Source organism: Doryrhamphus excisus, linkage group LG17 (genome assembly GCF_037039965.1).
Source record: "Doryrhamphus excisus strain RoL-2023G ecotype Guam linkage group LG17, RoL_Dexc_Guam_v1.1, whole genome shotgun sequence".
NCBI lineage: Eukaryota > Metazoa > Chordata > Actinopteri > Syngnathiformes > Syngnathidae > Doryrhamphus > Doryrhamphus excisus.
In genome coordinates, this window is record NC_136373.1 from 7,063,898 (window position 1) to 7,080,272 (window position 16,375).

At 41.9% G+C, this 16,375-nt stretch overlaps 1 protein-coding gene across 2 annotated transcripts in view; it reads right to left on the reverse strand.

Annotated features, from left to right (window-relative positions):
• Nucleotides 1–1,011: 1,011 nt before the first annotated feature.
• sema3h (sema domain, immunoglobulin domain (Ig), short basic domain, secreted, (semaphorin) 3H) overlaps nucleotides 1,012–16,375 on the reverse strand; it is a 36,041-nt gene continuing 20,677 nt past the window's right edge. Inside the window, exons 7-18 of one of the 2 annotated variants that reach the window (XM_058083947.2) lie at nucleotides 15,475–15,620; nucleotides 13,963–14,077; nucleotides 8,369–8,438; nucleotides 6,540–6,684; nucleotides 5,263–5,352; nucleotides 5,060–5,189; nucleotides 4,912–5,000; nucleotides 4,636–4,677; nucleotides 4,260–4,414; nucleotides 3,142–3,203; nucleotides 2,874–3,016; nucleotides 1,012–2,752 (exon numbers count right to left, since the gene is read on the reverse strand). In XM_058083947.2, coding sequence (XP_057939930.2) covers nucleotides 2,321–2,752; nucleotides 2,874–3,016; nucleotides 3,142–3,203; nucleotides 4,260–4,414; nucleotides 4,636–4,677; nucleotides 4,912–5,000; nucleotides 5,060–5,189; nucleotides 5,263–5,352; nucleotides 6,540–6,684; nucleotides 8,369–8,438; nucleotides 13,963–14,077; nucleotides 15,475–15,620 — 1,619 coding nt within the window. In that variant the 3' untranslated portion in view covers nucleotides 1,012–2,320. Of the gene's footprint in view, nucleotides 2,753–2,873; nucleotides 3,017–3,141; nucleotides 3,204–4,259; nucleotides 4,418–4,635; nucleotides 4,678–4,911; nucleotides 5,001–5,059; nucleotides 5,190–5,262; nucleotides 5,353–6,539; nucleotides 6,685–8,368; nucleotides 8,439–13,962; nucleotides 14,078–15,474; nucleotides 15,621–16,375 lie in introns of both variants that reach the window. The other variant, XM_078797931.1, reaches the window with a different exon arrangement.

Below are 16,375 nucleotides of genomic sequence, written 5' to 3' on the forward strand. Positions count from 1 at the left end.
CCGGGGCAATTATTGTCGAGAAATGTTTGCACTCATTAGAGTCTCCTGTACAGTTTAGTGTACATCACACTGGGATGACAGCATCCCAGTGTGATGGATATAGAATACAATTGTCAAATAACTTTAACCTTACAATACACGGAACCAATGATTGACTGTTGAGTCACAGAGTAAGAGGTATAAATAATAATTACAGACATAAACTCCCCTTATGTGAGTATGGCCGCCTTAATAACTTCCATCAGCTCCTTGAAATAAGTTACACGTGTGCACACCATAAATCAGACTGAATGACATCATTTGTGCAAGCAGGGCGGAAAGCAGGCGTTAGAGCAGCTTGGCACATCCCGCAGCCTGGGCCTGCGTCTGTGGTCACCCTGCCTTGAGGAGGATGAGGGGGATGCCACCACATGTGAAGGCGGCCTTGTGATAATGTGTAATGCAACCCAGCTGTCTTGTATGAGAACCACTCAATCCCATTTGCTCTTTCCAGTTTTGCGGGAAGCCTCACTCGCCTGGGACAATTAACCAAACATATAGAGCTCTTGAATAGGGCTATTAAATAGTTTTTCAAAGTTCCACCCTCGAAAAACATTCAATGTCCAAGTTTACAGCATTTAATAAAGTCAAGTGCGTCATTCAAATGGAGGCAAATTGAAATAAAAATGTAAAGACATGAATTTTTTTTTTTTTTTTAAATGTTTATTCCCAATAGAAGTGTTCCACCCTCTTCCCTAGAATGCTGCTGATCAGTCCGGTCCCCAACATAAAATGAAAGCATTCAGCTACTGACCGTACGTTTAATTGTTTAAACATGTGAGAAATCTTTTCCAAAAAAAGATATTTTTCAAAATATGTCTAAAAAACACAGTGCTTGTGTGCTGAAAGAGTTTCCAGTTGGTGACCTCATTGGAGAAATAATTACCTTGGAAAAAAAAAGAGATGTTTGTTGGTTTAACACTTTAAAATTGGAGAAAAGCGCCACTGTAAATGAAGTCATACCTCTCTGGGTTCCATCACAACAAGTCTGCTTTATTTTTACAATATGTACACTGGATGGTGGATGACTAGCAAGTCTGTTTGAGAAACATGCATGTTCTGTACAAAGTCCACATTTTGGAACGTACCATTTTCAATGCACTTTTTTGGGGGGAATTTTGCCCATTGTTCACAATCCTTTTTTTTTCTTTCCCTTTTCTGTGCATTATAACATAAGAAAACAAGTTAATTTCAGCTAGCTTACAATGCTGTCATTGGGATAAACAGGTACCTAACCTCTCTAATGACGTTGCATGGTTTGATACATGCTGTGATCATGCATTAATACGTATACTGAAATTAACTTGTGTTATAATGCACTGAAAAGGGAAATAAATATGTCAATGTTTCGCATAAGGATTGTGAATGATGGGCAAAAATTCAGAAAAATAATACTCCCCAGTACAAACAATGAGACGGAAGTGCTTTCTGCTTGTGTTCTAACATTTAACTCCCTTTTAAACAACTTTTAACGCTTGTTTTTTTTCCCTGGAAGCCATTGTTAGGGTGAAAAAATAAAATAAATCAAGCATCAACAACACAGTCAAGCATTTCACGTTAAAGGTCCCGTATTATACTATTTTTTACAAGTCCCACAATAGCATAATGGAAATTGACTAGCAAAAAAACAATCCATGATGCTGGAATTTTTATTAAAAAGTGATTTTAGCGAACCCTCCTGAGAACGCGGCATTGTGTGTGTCTGCAGCTTCACCGCTAACGAGCTGTTTGCCATCAATCTGTTCTACTGTGCGCTTTATCGTATGCTGTAAATCTGCCCTCAGTGCTGGCTTTCCACTCCCATTTCAACAGCAACATCGTGCTGGGTCGGACTATTTACTGAATTAAAACATCATCAAGCATCCAACATCCTAAAAATTCACATAATAGGAGACCTTCAAATCTTTACATTGGCTTGTGACCGCAAGACGAGAAACAATATAAGCAGCAATGTTCACCCTCATGGTGCTTACATATTAATGTTGCATCATACGCTTTATATGTGATCAAGCTAAACAGTTGTGCCGTCCAGTCTGATTGTCTATGATGAACTTGAGAACATGCGAGAACAAGCCGGAAGGCTTGGTGGAATATCTTTTTGTCCTTCATTCAGCTTGACCACCATAATATTTGTCACCACTCTGCTGTACAAATGTTCTTGACATCTTGAAATGTAATAAAAAGACAATAAGTGCATGCGAATGGTTTTCTATTTACAGTGTGTGTGTGTTTGTGTGCGCGTGGACATACTGTATGTGTGTGTGTGTGTGTGATGACACATTCAAGCGCTCCTTGGCGCCCTCTGTTGAGGCTTACTCCTGCTCTTCCTGCCCGCTGCCCTTCCTCCCCCTCCTCCTCCGCCTCCTCCTCTACCCCCGCCACTCTTGTGCCTCTCCCTCTCCTTGTCGGTGTGCACCGCCATGTCGCTGTGGCGGCGGTGGTTGCGAGGTGGCCGGTACCCGAGAGCGCGACAATGCTGGCCCAGGTTCCGTGAGTGAACCAGCACCATGGCGTCGCCGTGATGTGGAGAGCCTGACCAGGAAGATATGAGTCGGCTGGGGTAGGGGCTCCAGACGGCTAAGTGGATGGTGACGGCGGTCCAGTGGTAGCCGTGCTCCTCCACCTGGCAGTGGTAGACGCCACCGTGAGACAGCTCGGCTCGACGGATGAGGACGCCTCGCTCAATCACCACCACCTGCTCACCTGTGAGCACCTGGACAGCGGGACACTAGCGTAAGGGGTCAAAGGTCACTTGTGGGGGAGAAAAGTGGTGTTCCCCTCAGTTGGGTGGCAGAATATCATACACACAATAGAGTGGATCCTTCAAAGTGTACCTGGTTTAGCTCAGGACTGTTCTCTCCAGCCTGCTTGTACCATGTGACAGCGGCATGTCTGGATCGGGGGAGACACTCCAGGTAGGTGCTGTTGCCCTCAGCAACCATCATTACCCTATGCTCCGCCTCCACCTGCAGCCCGGCTGACGGAAAGCAAGACAAAAGGTGTTACGTAAATGTCATTGTGTCTCCATATATATATGTATATGTATGTATGTAAGTATACGTATATATAATGTGTTGCATCTTTACTCAACATTAGTCTCACCTCCTTGTCTGACACACTGAGTTAACGGATCGTCATCCTCGCCGAGATGTCGAGCATTCCTCCTGCATGAGGAACAACGACACTAAACAAACAAGCAAGAACATTCCAAAGTTTGGGAATCACAAATGTATTTGTACATTCTTCACTTCTTCTCCTTGAGGTCTGAGTTCATTGGATTGGACTGTGTGACCTCATGGTGGCGCTAGATGAGTCCAGGGGGAGACAAAGGAGGTTTCTTAATTTGCTCAGCACATTTTTACAGCCGTCTTACATTATTAGATTGGGAGTTAGCAAAGTGCAAGGATAGTTAAAATGCTGGGCAGACATGGGGAGGGGGGGGTGGGGAGTCTGCGGTGATGGAAAAGCCAAGCGATCCACGCTTCATAGGTCTGGATTTCAAGCTTGTGGCTCATCAGACTTTGAGGAGAATGTTTGCTTTTTTTTTTTTTTTTTTTTAAACGCAGACAAACACTTATATGCCAGGACTACGTTAAAAAGCCATAGCATTTCAGTATGTGGAATCAAACTATGGAATGGATTGAGTAAGGAAGTCAAACAATGCACAACGATGAGCCAATTCAAGAAACAATACAAGCAGTTGATGTTTGCTAAATACAAGGATGAAGAGTCTTGAACCAGTCATGATGTGCTATATATATCACTATATTGACACTTACTATGGTACCCATTATGTCATTGGATGGTCATATCACCTCCTACTTCGGTACGGGACAAAAAAAAAAAAAAACAACAAAAAAAACCCCTAAACTGTATTATGGAAAGCAGGAAGTGAACAAATATAACAGTTACTGATTGTAGCTATATGTATATATCACCTCGTACTTCGGTTCGTGACAAAAAAAATTAAATTAAAAATTATTTTTAAAAAAAACTTAAATTATGTTAGGAAAGCAGGAAGTGAACAAATGTAACAGTTACTGATTGTAAAAGTACCAGATGGAGGGGTAGGATTTAATAAGCTTTGTTTCTTCCTACTCCTTTTGGACATGTGGAACTGTGAACTGATTATGTGATGCATTCAATTGTAATCTGATGCATGTTCAAATGAAATAAAACCATTACCATTACCATTACAAGATTAGATGGTTCGCTCGTACCTGCGTACAGTGGGCATGTAGGGGCTGCAGGCGTGTCCGTCCCAAGTACAGTAGGGGTCTCTGGCCAGGCAGCACTCGGCACAGGCTTGACCGTAGAGCTCACATTGGTACAGGGCCAGCTGGGACACCCCTTCCCTGGAGCCCACAAACAGCCACTGCTGCAATAGCAACAATGAGGTAGCATCAGTAAGGCTGTAGAATCATTATTGCACTTGGCGGGAAACATTACTTCAGTAACGTCTGTGTGTGTGTCTCATCTCTTTGACTGCTGTGACTAGGGTTGGGTAACTATAGCAACTGTACTTGGAGGTGAAGAGATGCCGGTGATATTGTGTGTGTGCGTCAAGTTTCTGTCAATCTTTATCTCATCTGTTACCTTTTTCTTTGAGAGTGTCATGGCTGTCACGGGCGATTTGTGCTGCAAGGAGCAGAGGAAATAAAACAGATTAGAGAGCGAGATGCACTGAAAAGATGGCTTCCTATCCGTGTCCTAATGTTTCTCCATTTCTTTTTCAAATGGTGCTAAACTGGACTGCCGGGTGGAAAGAGGCTCTTATGTTGTTAAATTGAGCAGACAGGCAGGACATAATAGGAGCGCTCTGAGCTGCAAGAACATTTTCAAAAAAACAGGTATTGACGTTCTGTATAGTACCTGAAAGACCTCCAGCTGCTCCAGCATCACCTCCTGACTTTGAGCATGTTCTTTAGGCAGATGAATGGCTTTCAGTACCAAGCCAGAATCTGCGATGTGAAAGATGGTGTTAAAAAGCGAAGATGTTAATGGATGGGGTTCAGAGTACCTGTGCCGATGAACAAGACGTCGTAGGTGCTGTCGACGGCTTCCACTCTGTCCACCAGCAGTTTGCTGAACTTGTAGTGCACGCCCACTCTGACGAGGAGGGGACGCTCTCCCAGGGGAAGCACATTTTCCTACAAAAGCTTGAGTTCAAAATGGGTTGATGTGTAACAGAGTTAGCGTACTGAAGTAAAACTTGAGCAGAACCTCCAGCAGCGGGTGAGTTCTGCTGAAGAAGATGACATCATCAGGATACTCCCTGGTGGAGCTGTAGCTTCCATATGTGCTGCTGGGACACTGAGGGAGCAAAAAAAAAAAACCTCACATTTATCACTGCTGCTTTTTAAACGGTAACATTCCACTTGTGTCCTCTGCCAAGACGCTAATGTTTTTGTATTGATAGCAGAATAATAATGAAAATAATAATAATAATAATAAGAAGAAGAATAATAAAGGGCTGCACGGCGGACGAGTGGTTAGCACGCAGACCTCACAGCTAGGAGACCCGAGTTCAATCCCACACTTGGCCATCTCTGTGTGGAGTTTGCATGTTCTCCCCGTGCATGCGTGGGTTTTCTCCAGGTATTCCGGTTTCCTCCCACATTCCAAAAACATGCTAGGTTAATTGGCGACTCCAAATTGTCCATAGGTATGAATGTGAGTGTGAATGGTTGTTTGTCTATATGTGCCCTGTGGTTGGCTGGCCACCAGTCCAGGGTGTACCCCTCCTCTCGCCCAAAGACAGCTGGGATAGGCTCCAGCACCCCCGCGACCCTCGTGAGGATAAGCGGTAGAAAGTGGTTACAATGTGTGTTTTTTGGGTTAACATTTTTTGACCAATAGGTAACCAGCGGTTACCAGTTTACCTCAACCAAATCAAATATTATAAATGTGGTGTAACCCCTGTTAGTGTCCTCCCCAAGTAACGTGATTTTCAGTTAACGTAAAAATTTTTTTAAAAAAGACATCCAAATAAATGTTGCCTTGGTTTGCATACGTTTTCCGGTTAGTGTCCAATATGCTATAATTCATATGCATTTGAAATTATTTTCTGCATGTAAAACTATGAAAACATATTTGTGTGAACATTCTGGCATTTTGGAACAGATGAATTGGATTTGTATTATTTCTTACGGGAACAATGTATTTGGTTTGCGTCCGTTTTGGTTAGAGTCGGCCCTTAAAATAAACAAATTACCGGCAATGACGCTAACCAAGGTTCCACTGTAGCACCTCGTAGTGCCCGGTTTTGTTTGTTGTACGTGCTAGGCCAACGAAAGGATACTAAATAACCGTTTTCACACAAAGAACCCATCAACGCAGGATATTATGTTAACTACTTGCCATGTTTACACAGAACAACCAAAGAAGAGGGTATCAACACTTTGATGCTATCTGGATTCGGGTTGTTGGGCCGCGGCAGAGGTCTGAGTTCTAATTATATGTTGGCGACATGAGGATTGAGGTTTGCAGTATGAACTCACAGTTCCGGGACGTGGGTACGGCATCTTGCCAGTAAACTCTGCCCATTTGTACTGAGGCCCCTCCTTGTGCAAAAAGTTGCCCTTAAAAGCCCGAACAACATCCTCCATTCGGTAAACACACACGGCTGAGCCATTGAGGATATCGCTGTAAAAGAAAGAAAGAAAGGCAACAGTCAAAGTACGATCAGATGATACAGTATTTTTACACATTGTTAAAAATGTCCTCTCGCCTAAGACAGCAGGGATAGGCTCCAGCATACCCCAATGACCCTCATGAGGATAAGCGGTAGAAAATGAATGAATCAAATAATAATGTGATCTGCAGCCCTTCACTTGACTCGTGTACTCTGTTGTTGTCATAAATCGAGTTTTTCATTCAACTCCTCCCACTTCATCACGCGTCCTCACACTTACACTTGCCAATGTTTATTTTGAGAATGAGTGAGAAAAAACCAAAGGGAATAAAAAACTCAGATCTGAATGTCCCATGGTTATAGTAAAGTCTAGTCTAAAGTCTAAAGCTAGATTCTTTTTAAACAGCTGATATTTAACACACAGAAGAGGGAATGTTCAATTATACGTAAATGGATCTACAAACGGGATGCATGTTGGTCGAGTGGCAGACCTAACAGCTAGGAGACCCGAGTTCAATTCCACCCTCGGCCATCTCCGTGTGGAGTTTGCATGATCTCCCCGTGCATGCGTGGGTTTTCTCCAGGTACTCCGGTTCCAAAAACATGCTAGGTTAATTGGCGACTCCAAATTGTCCATAGGTATGAATGTGAGTGTGAATGGTTGTTTGTCTATATGTGCCCTGTGATTGGCTGGGATAGGCTCCAGCACCCCTGCGTGACCCTTGTGAGGATAAGCGGTAGAAAATGAATGAATGGATCTACAACAGAACCGTAACACATTGTTACATACATCCTGATTTTGTTATGTTATTGCAGAACTCCAATGGACAAAAAAGCATCTCATGTCTCACTCATCGAAGCTAACAAGTGATGCTAGGAACACGGGGTGTAGGTGGGATTGCAAGGTTTACACTATGTAAACTACTACTAAAACACACACCTAACTATTATGTACAATAAGCTTCAAACGTGCAATACTGGACTTATGTGCAATAGGATTCATTCATTCAAGTGAAACTCAGGTACAATATGTGTAATACTACATTTTGTTTACTGAAATTCCACATTGTGGTTACTGCAATTCTACATCTTGTTATTCCTGTTATTCCTTTTTTAATTTTTATCCTTTTCCTTACTTTTATTTTTACTTTCTACAAAATGCACAGTGGAGTTGCACTCAAATTTTGTTGTATGCAATACAATGACAATAAAGGTGATTCTGATGTCTACCATGTCAGTATCCCAATTGCAGTACAAATCGTACACGTTTGCGGTCGCTAAATTCCCAGATTAACAAATGGTATGCTCACAAAAAGATAGTGTTCCACAGCAGGACGAGTAATGATGATGAAACGTCACGTGAGCCTCATGAATGTGTTGCATTCATGAGTCACTGTGGCAGAAGGTCCTGCAGTCGGCGTGATCCCACAATATGTTGCATCGTCATCGATGTGTCACAATGACACTCAAATGCCACAAATGAGGTCTGACTTTTCTTCCAAGTTTATTCCTGATCTCATTCTCCATGTCATGGCAGCAGCAGCAGCAGATCAATACCATGAATGAGTGTTGTTTTCTTTCTACGATGTATAATATTAGATCTCGCCTCCAGTGTGATTTCCCTGCTGCCTTCCACCCACCACCATGCTGCTGCTTAACGGCATTATTAAAAAAAAAAAAGCGTCGCCCGCTAACCTGGAAGTGGTGAACAGGCCGTAGATGAGAGGGTTCTTCTTGTCTTTTCCATGCAGGATGAAGACGTCCTCTGTAATGAAAAAACGAAGGAAAGGAACGTCAAAATATGATCTCAGGGAAAAACTACATTTGAAACACTTATATGCTAGGACTACGTTAAAAAGCCAAAGCATTTCAGTATGTGGAATCAAACTATGGAATGGATTGAGTAAGGAAGTCAAACAATGCACAACGATGAGCCAATTCAAGAAACAATACAAGCAGTTGATGTTTGCTAAATACAAGGATGAAGAGTCTTGAACCAGTCATGATGTGCTATATATATCACTATATTGACACTTACTATGGTACCCATGATGTCATTGGGTGGTCATATCACCTCGTACTTCGGTACAAGGTGCATTATTAAAAAAAAAACAAAACAAAAAAAAACAAAAACCTTAAACTGTATTATGGAACGCAGGAAGTGAACAAATGTAACAGTTACTGATTGTAAAACTACCAGGTGGAGGGGTAGGATTTAATAAGCTTTGCTTCTTCCTATTTCTAAAGTCACAAATACTTAAACTTGCTGATATAGTTCATCTTCAAACAGCTAAAATAATGCATAAGGCTAAAAATAACCAATTCCCTAAAAATGTCATCCAATACTTCTCTACAAGAGAGGAGAAATATGATCTCAGGGAAGAACTAAATTTGAAACACTTATATGCTAGGACTACGTTAAAAAGCCATAGCATTTCAGTAAGAAAATTTAAAAATAAATAAAAATAAATAATTATAATAAAAAATAAAAACATAAACTAAATTAGGAAAGCAGGAAGTGAACAAATGTAACAGTTACTGGTTGTAAAAGTACCAGATGGAGGGGTAGGATTTAATAAGCTTTGCTTCTTCCTACTCCTTTTGGACATGTGGAACTGTGAACTGATTATGGGATGCACTCAATTGGAATTTGATGCATGTTCAAATGAAATAAAACCATTACCATTACCAAAAGATTAACTCGTATTAACACGTATTTCAAAAGACAGAGATACTTCAACACGAGATGTTAGGAGAAGAACATGAGAAGTTAGTGTTTGGTTGTTTTTACAGTGCTTAACTTATTTTTACACTTACAGCCCAAGATAAATGTTTGTGAAAGTGTGTGTGTGTGTGTGTGTCTAAGGGATGGTGGCATTATGTATGCTATCTGTCAGTCTGACTGTGTGACTAATGATACTTGGAATGAATCCGTGGCCATTAATATCCAACCACAGTGGGTGAGCCAAGCGCCAGGGCTGCCACAGGAGAAGCAACCAACACCTGCTGCCACACACACTCACACACACACACACACGTTGGCATCCCGCCTCGTTCTTCGCTCGCCATTTCGAACACAGCGGATTAAAGTCGATCGACATGTTGTTCTCACTACATTTCCATTCATTCCATCTGTCAGCCTGTCAACACCTGCAAGCTGTTCGCACAGAATTTTGGAGGCAATAAAAAAATGATTAGAAACATGATTATATACACGACCACAATGATATACATAATTTTAGTCCCAACGCATATATATTTTTTTGTTTCAGTCTTTTTCTTCCTGTCATGATCTTCTGATCAGGCACCATACCCACTCAAGCCCACCTGGGCTTCTGAGGACACCTCTGGTTTTTTTTTTTGTTTCTCACTTTCACCGTGTCCTCCATCCCTCCTCTCTGTCTGTCTCCATCTTTCTATCGCCCTCATCCATCTGTCTGTCTGGCCTATTTTCTCTGGAGGATTGTGTGTGTCTTCTTCCCTAAACAATAAAAAAAACTGTTAGCCCCCACCCCGAGGGGAAGATAGTGTTGTCTAGCCCGCAGACCTGCCGTATCGACCCCTATCTTCCTCCTCCTTCTCCTCTTAATCGTCTTGCCATAGCCCCCCCAAGGCAAAGACCCCTCGTCTGCTTTTTCCATTGTCAGCTAAAGCCACCCTGAATGCCAACTTACCTTCTTCTCTTTGTCACCTTTGTTAGCACGCTGCTAATGCTCGCCCCCATTGTCTTATTGTTCCATTAATAGTCTGCTCCTCCAACCCTCCTGGCTATTGGCCTTATTTCTCCCATTGCTCCATCTTTTTTGTCTGACACGTTTCGGTGCCCCGCGGCCATCGGTGACATCCTCAGGATGACCTTCACTTGCTTTCAGACCACTTTTCAAGGTTACTAATACCGACTGATAAAAATAAGATTATTTTGTTTTCATTTATATACAGTATAATCATAAAAATGAATGAATATGTTCTGGGAGTTAAACGTCTAGATTTCCATATGCAAGAGTAAAATATCCAAACTATATTTTTCCAGCATAAAGCGCCTTTTTAAGATCATACAGCATATCAATAGGATTCAGGTCATGACCTTGACTAGGTCACTCCAAAGTCTTCATTTTGTTTTTCTTCTGTCAATCAGACGTGGACTTACTGGTGTGTTTTGGATCATTGTCCTGCTGCAGAACCCAAGTTGGCTTCAGCTTGAGGTCACTAACGCTCCTTCACAGCAAGTCGTCCATTTCTTAAAGCAGCAAAACCCAAGACCATCGTACTACCACCACCATATTTTACTATTGGTATGATGTTTTTTTATGTAATGCAACATTACTCTTGGGGATTATCAAGATAATTTCTGGCAAAATTGAGATAAGCCTTAATGTTATTTCTGTTCAGTAGTGGTTTTCGTCTTGGCCAAGTGTCTTTCTTGTGGTGGAGTCATGAACACCGACCTTAAGTGAGGGAAGTGAGGCCTACGGTTCTTTAGATGTTGTGGCCTCTTGGATGAGTCATTGCTGCACTCTTGGAGTCATTTTGGTTAGCTAGCCACTCCTGGGAAGGGTCACCACTGTTCCATGTTTTCGACATTAGTGGATAATGGCTCTCACTGTGGTTGGCTGGAGTCCCAAAGATTTGGAAATGGCTTTATAACTTTACAGACTGATAGATCTCAATGTGATTTGTTTTAATGGGTGGGGGCAATCACTTTTTCACACAGGGTCAAGTGGGTTTGGATTTTTTTCTCGCTTAATCATAAAAAATTTTTTTTTTTTTCATTTTTTTGAAAAAAAAATGTTCATTTTTTTTAAATTTTGTGCCAAGTAGGGCACTTTATTAATCATGAATAATGATTGGGAATGATTTAATCGAATTTTATGGCCATGTACTATGTGCCTGATACATCATCCTAACTTCCACCATAACATCTCCTTGTCTTGTTCCTCAACATTAGCTCCTTGTGGCCTCAACATTACCTGTTACACTCTTTCTGCTTCACCTCACACATTTCTGTGCTATTAATATCTGGCTTCTCAAACCTCTTCTCTCATCCTGGTCCTTCATTGTGGTTTCTTCCCCATCGTCTACTTTGGATACTTTGGAACATCTACAAAGTTTTCTTGATTAATCACTCCTTCTCTCCTTCCCTCCTCTAACCGTGTCCTCATCATCCATCCCGCTTCTTCTCATCTTAAGTTAGATTGTACTTCTGACCCGCTACATTATCAGCAATCCCCTCCTTCTTCATCACTGTGGGGAAGAGATAACAGCCTCCAACCCCCACCCTCAACTACATGGTCATACCCCCTCTCTAACCTCCCACTAAGGCTTTAGCTCATCTCCCCTCCTCCTCGCTCCTCCAGTGTGGTCAACACCCCTTGCTTTAACCTCCGCCCTCTTCCTTTTATCCTGCTGCATTGTTTCCCTTCTTCTAACTCCTCTTCTGGCAAGCAGCCATCTTCCTCGTCCTCCTCTTCCTTCTCTCTGTGCCTTCTGAGAAACTCTGCTAAGATGATGAATAGGAGAAGCTGAATGGAGGCCTCAAGGGCAATCAATCTTCCTCGTAACAAAGCATCTTTTCATGTCCGCTTCATGTGCAAGGTGTTTTGTCGCTGAGGTAATAAAGCATTAAACACTTGACTGAATAATCTGACAGGTTTTGGCATCATACATTGGATGAGTCATTCGTGTAACTCATGGATGTTTAACCCTGTGGTGGTCATTCATTCATTCATTTTCTACCGCTTATCCTCACCAGGGTCGCGGAGGGTGCTGGAGCCTATTCCAGCTGACTCGGGTCTCCTAGCTGTAAGGTCTGCGCGCTAACCACTCGACCGCCGTGCAGCCCCATTCAGTAATGTAAATACATGAAATAGAAATCCTTGTGTAATCAGTTTTATTTCACCAATAATTCGTTTCTTGTATGTATTTGTCGCTTTATGCACTTTTTTTTCATTGTCAATTATTTTATTTGTATTTATTTTTGTTTTGTTGGAACTTTGACACCGTGTGATGTCACTTCCTGTCTTTCTGGCGCGCTCCTCTTTTTGGACTGCTGAGGACGAGGTATGCTAGTCGGTGGCAGCGATTGTTAATTACATATAAAATATTAATATGTCACACGTTTCACCCCCCGTACGTGCTTGTATTATGTACTTTGTAAAAGTTACCATTGTTGTATGAGTTAGTTTTAAGGAATTTGTTTTTTATGTACTTTTCTTTTCTGTAGGAAAATCATGCTAAAGTGTGCTAAAGCTGTTTGTTGTGCACAGTTATGTGGGTCCATTATTGTTTTATATAATTTTCATAGAGTCTCGTCAGTCGTCTTTTGGACTACTGAGGAAGAGGAAAAACGTGCAAGTGTGCTAAAGCTGCCGCCCATTTTGTTTGTTGTGCACAGAAATAAACGCCCTCTTCTGGTTGGCGAAGAAATTGCAGCTTCCCACCTCGTCTATTTACCAAAAGAACACAATGTTCAAAGTTCAATTTCAGCCAGTGTCAGCCCAGACCGGCGACACTTGTGTCTTCAGTTTTTAAACTTTGACATGTTTACATTTAAAATTGTGGCTAGCTTGCATAGCCTAAACATGCTAATTGCCTTGATTTCTGAAGCAAAGAGTTGTGGGAAATCTTCTGAGTGACTGTTTTGTGTGGTCTGACCACCTCACAGCCTTACACAACCCCACTCATGCACACACACGGCCAGGTGTCAAGCACCGCACCCACTCCATGAGGGACCCCCAGACCCTCTGAAGGCTTCATTGGATTTGGAGCAGTTTCCGTGTGCTCAAGCATGACGTAAACAGGATTCTTAATCTGTCATTTGTGTTTTTTTTGCAAGTGTCCGCATGTTTGTGTTGTTTACAAACACATTGCAGTGCACTCTTATCAGACGTGTAAAACAAAGCCACGGACTGTTGATTTTTCTAAAAAGTATCAACAGCAATGCAATGGCGTTAAGTCAAGAAGCATGCCCACATAAGAGCCTGTGCCAAAAACATCGATGTAGACACACTCCCCAAAACAAACACACACACACTCACACCCGGAGGACACCTTCGGTAATGAACATACCCACAGCAACTAACTGTTGCCATGGTTACCATCGAGCATCGAAGGTGACCGACAGGGTTGTCGATCACCGTGGTAACAGCACAGCTGAGGCCGTGCTTGTGCACTTGTACGTTTCTTTTCCTCAGTCACTCATAAACACAACACAACACACACACACAAAACAACATTCTTTACGACTTCTAGTTGAGGTCTGACTGGGAGATTTTATGAGCCTTTGTACTCACGCAGTTGGTCAAAGTGTGTCTGAAGGCCATCCGGTCCAGGGACGGAGCACAAGAGACGAGCCTTTTGGAAGGTGCTCCACTTGTTCACCAGACTCCTCTGGCCTCCGATGTCATTCTAAATACACCAAAAACTGTTCAACTTGTACATCAATGATATCTCCAAAGTCATGAAAACTTAAAGCTGTTATTATTTGCGGATGATACCACTGCTTTTTGTTCTGGAGGGAGTACAGATGAAATCATTAGAAAGATCAGAGAAGAAGTGGTCACATTAAACGATGGTTTGATGATAATAGATTGTCCTTGAACTTAAGTAAAACTAAAATCATGCTGTTTGGTAACAACAGAAAGGACACGCACCAGCCAATACAAATAGATGGTGTAGACAATGAAAGGGTGAAAGAAAATACATTTCTGGGGATCACAATAGATGAAATTATGAGCTGGAAACCTCATATTACAAATATACAACATAAGGTGGCCAGAAATATTTCAATATTGAACAAAGCAAAAAAATTTTCTCAATCAGAAATCACTCCACACTCTTTATTGCTCTCTGGTTCTACCATATCTTACTTATTGTGTGGAAATATGGGCTAATAACTATAAAAGCAATCTTCACTCGCTAAATGTACTGCAAAAAAGGTCAGTAAGGATAATTCATAATGCCGCCTACAGAGAACATACTAAGTCCTTATTTCTAAAATCACAAATACTTAAACTTGCTGATATAGTTCATCTTCAAACAGCTAAAATAATGCATAAGGCTAAAAATAACCAATTAAAAATGTCTCTACAATACTTCTCTACAAGAGAGGAGAAATATGATCTCAGGGAAGAACTACATTTGAAACACATATGCTAGGACTACGTTAAAAAGTCATAGCATTTCAGTAAGTAAATTTAAAAATAAATAATAATGATAAAAAATAAAATACATTAAAAAAAACGTAAACTATATTAGGAAAGCAGGAAGTGAACAAATGTTACAGTTACAGTTAAACAGTTACTGATTGTAAAAGTACCAGATGGAGGGGTAGGATTTAATAAGCTTTGCTTCTTCCTACTCCTTTTGGACATGTGGAACTGTGAACTGATTATGTGATGCATTCAATTGTAATCTGATGCATGTTCAAATGAAATTAAACCGTTACCATTACCGAAAACATAGAAAATAGAAGGTACAATTTAAAATTCATATACATTTTCAAGAAAAATACAAGCTCTTGTATTTGTAAATACTTGTAAATAGTCACAGAGAGGCGGCTGACACGGAGAATATAAACAGTGCCAATGTGCAAGTGATTATCTATACTATGCATCAGGAATGTCCAAACAAAACTCTCTACATAAACACACCCGAGCTCCGATGAACACGTATTCTACCTGTGCAGGCACACATTTTAAAATAAACTACGAGCAGACCGGTCTCAGTCTGATATCAACACGCAAGCTAACACAGCTGGCATCTATCTTTTACAAGGCACAAACATCCCCAACCGGCAGCCTTACCTTGCACACTCGGGCCACTCTGGAGTAGAGCACCTTCCCAGCAGCCCCCTCGGCTTCCTGGGCATGCTCGGTGAAGAACACATAGACCTTATCGTCTTCTGGGTTATCTGTTTCAGACAGCGGCGCGACCCGCACAAACTGGGCATCTGGAGAACGAGGAAGGGGATGAGCAGAGGAAAATTTGAAAATGTGTTGTGCAAGCTGCTGCTGATTGCACAGGTACATGTAAGAACACACGTGCAAAAAGAGGGGACGAGAGAGGATTTGTCAAGCCCAGCATGTATGTTGTTATCTTATGTTATCATGTGCAGACAACATAACACCAAACATCATTCAAGACAGACTCTGGAACGCATTCCATCCCATAGAACGTTCAATATCTTATGTATAGTGGATGATAAATACAATGGTTGCTACTTTGATGTTTGTATAACATTCATTCATTTTCTACCGCTTTTTCCTCACGAGGTTCGCGGGGGGTGCTGGAGCCTATCCCAGCTGTCTTTGGGCGAGAGGCAGGGTACACTCTGGACTGGTGGCCAGCCAATCACAGGGCACATATAGACAAACAACCATTCACACTCACATTCATACCTATGGACAATTTGGAGTCGCCAATTAACCTAGCATGTTTTTGGAATGTGGGAGGAATGTGGGTGAGAACATGCAAACTCGAGGGTGGAATTGAACCTTGGTCTTTTAGCTGTGAGGTCTGCGCGCTAACCACTCGTCCACCGTGCCGCCCTGTTTGTATAACATTCATTCATTCATTCATTTTCTACCGCTTTTTCCTCACGAGGGTCGCGGAGGGGGCTGGAGCCTATCCCAGCTGTCTTTGGGCGAGAGGCGGGGTACATTGGTCGCCAGCCAATCACAGGGCACATATAGACAAACAACCATT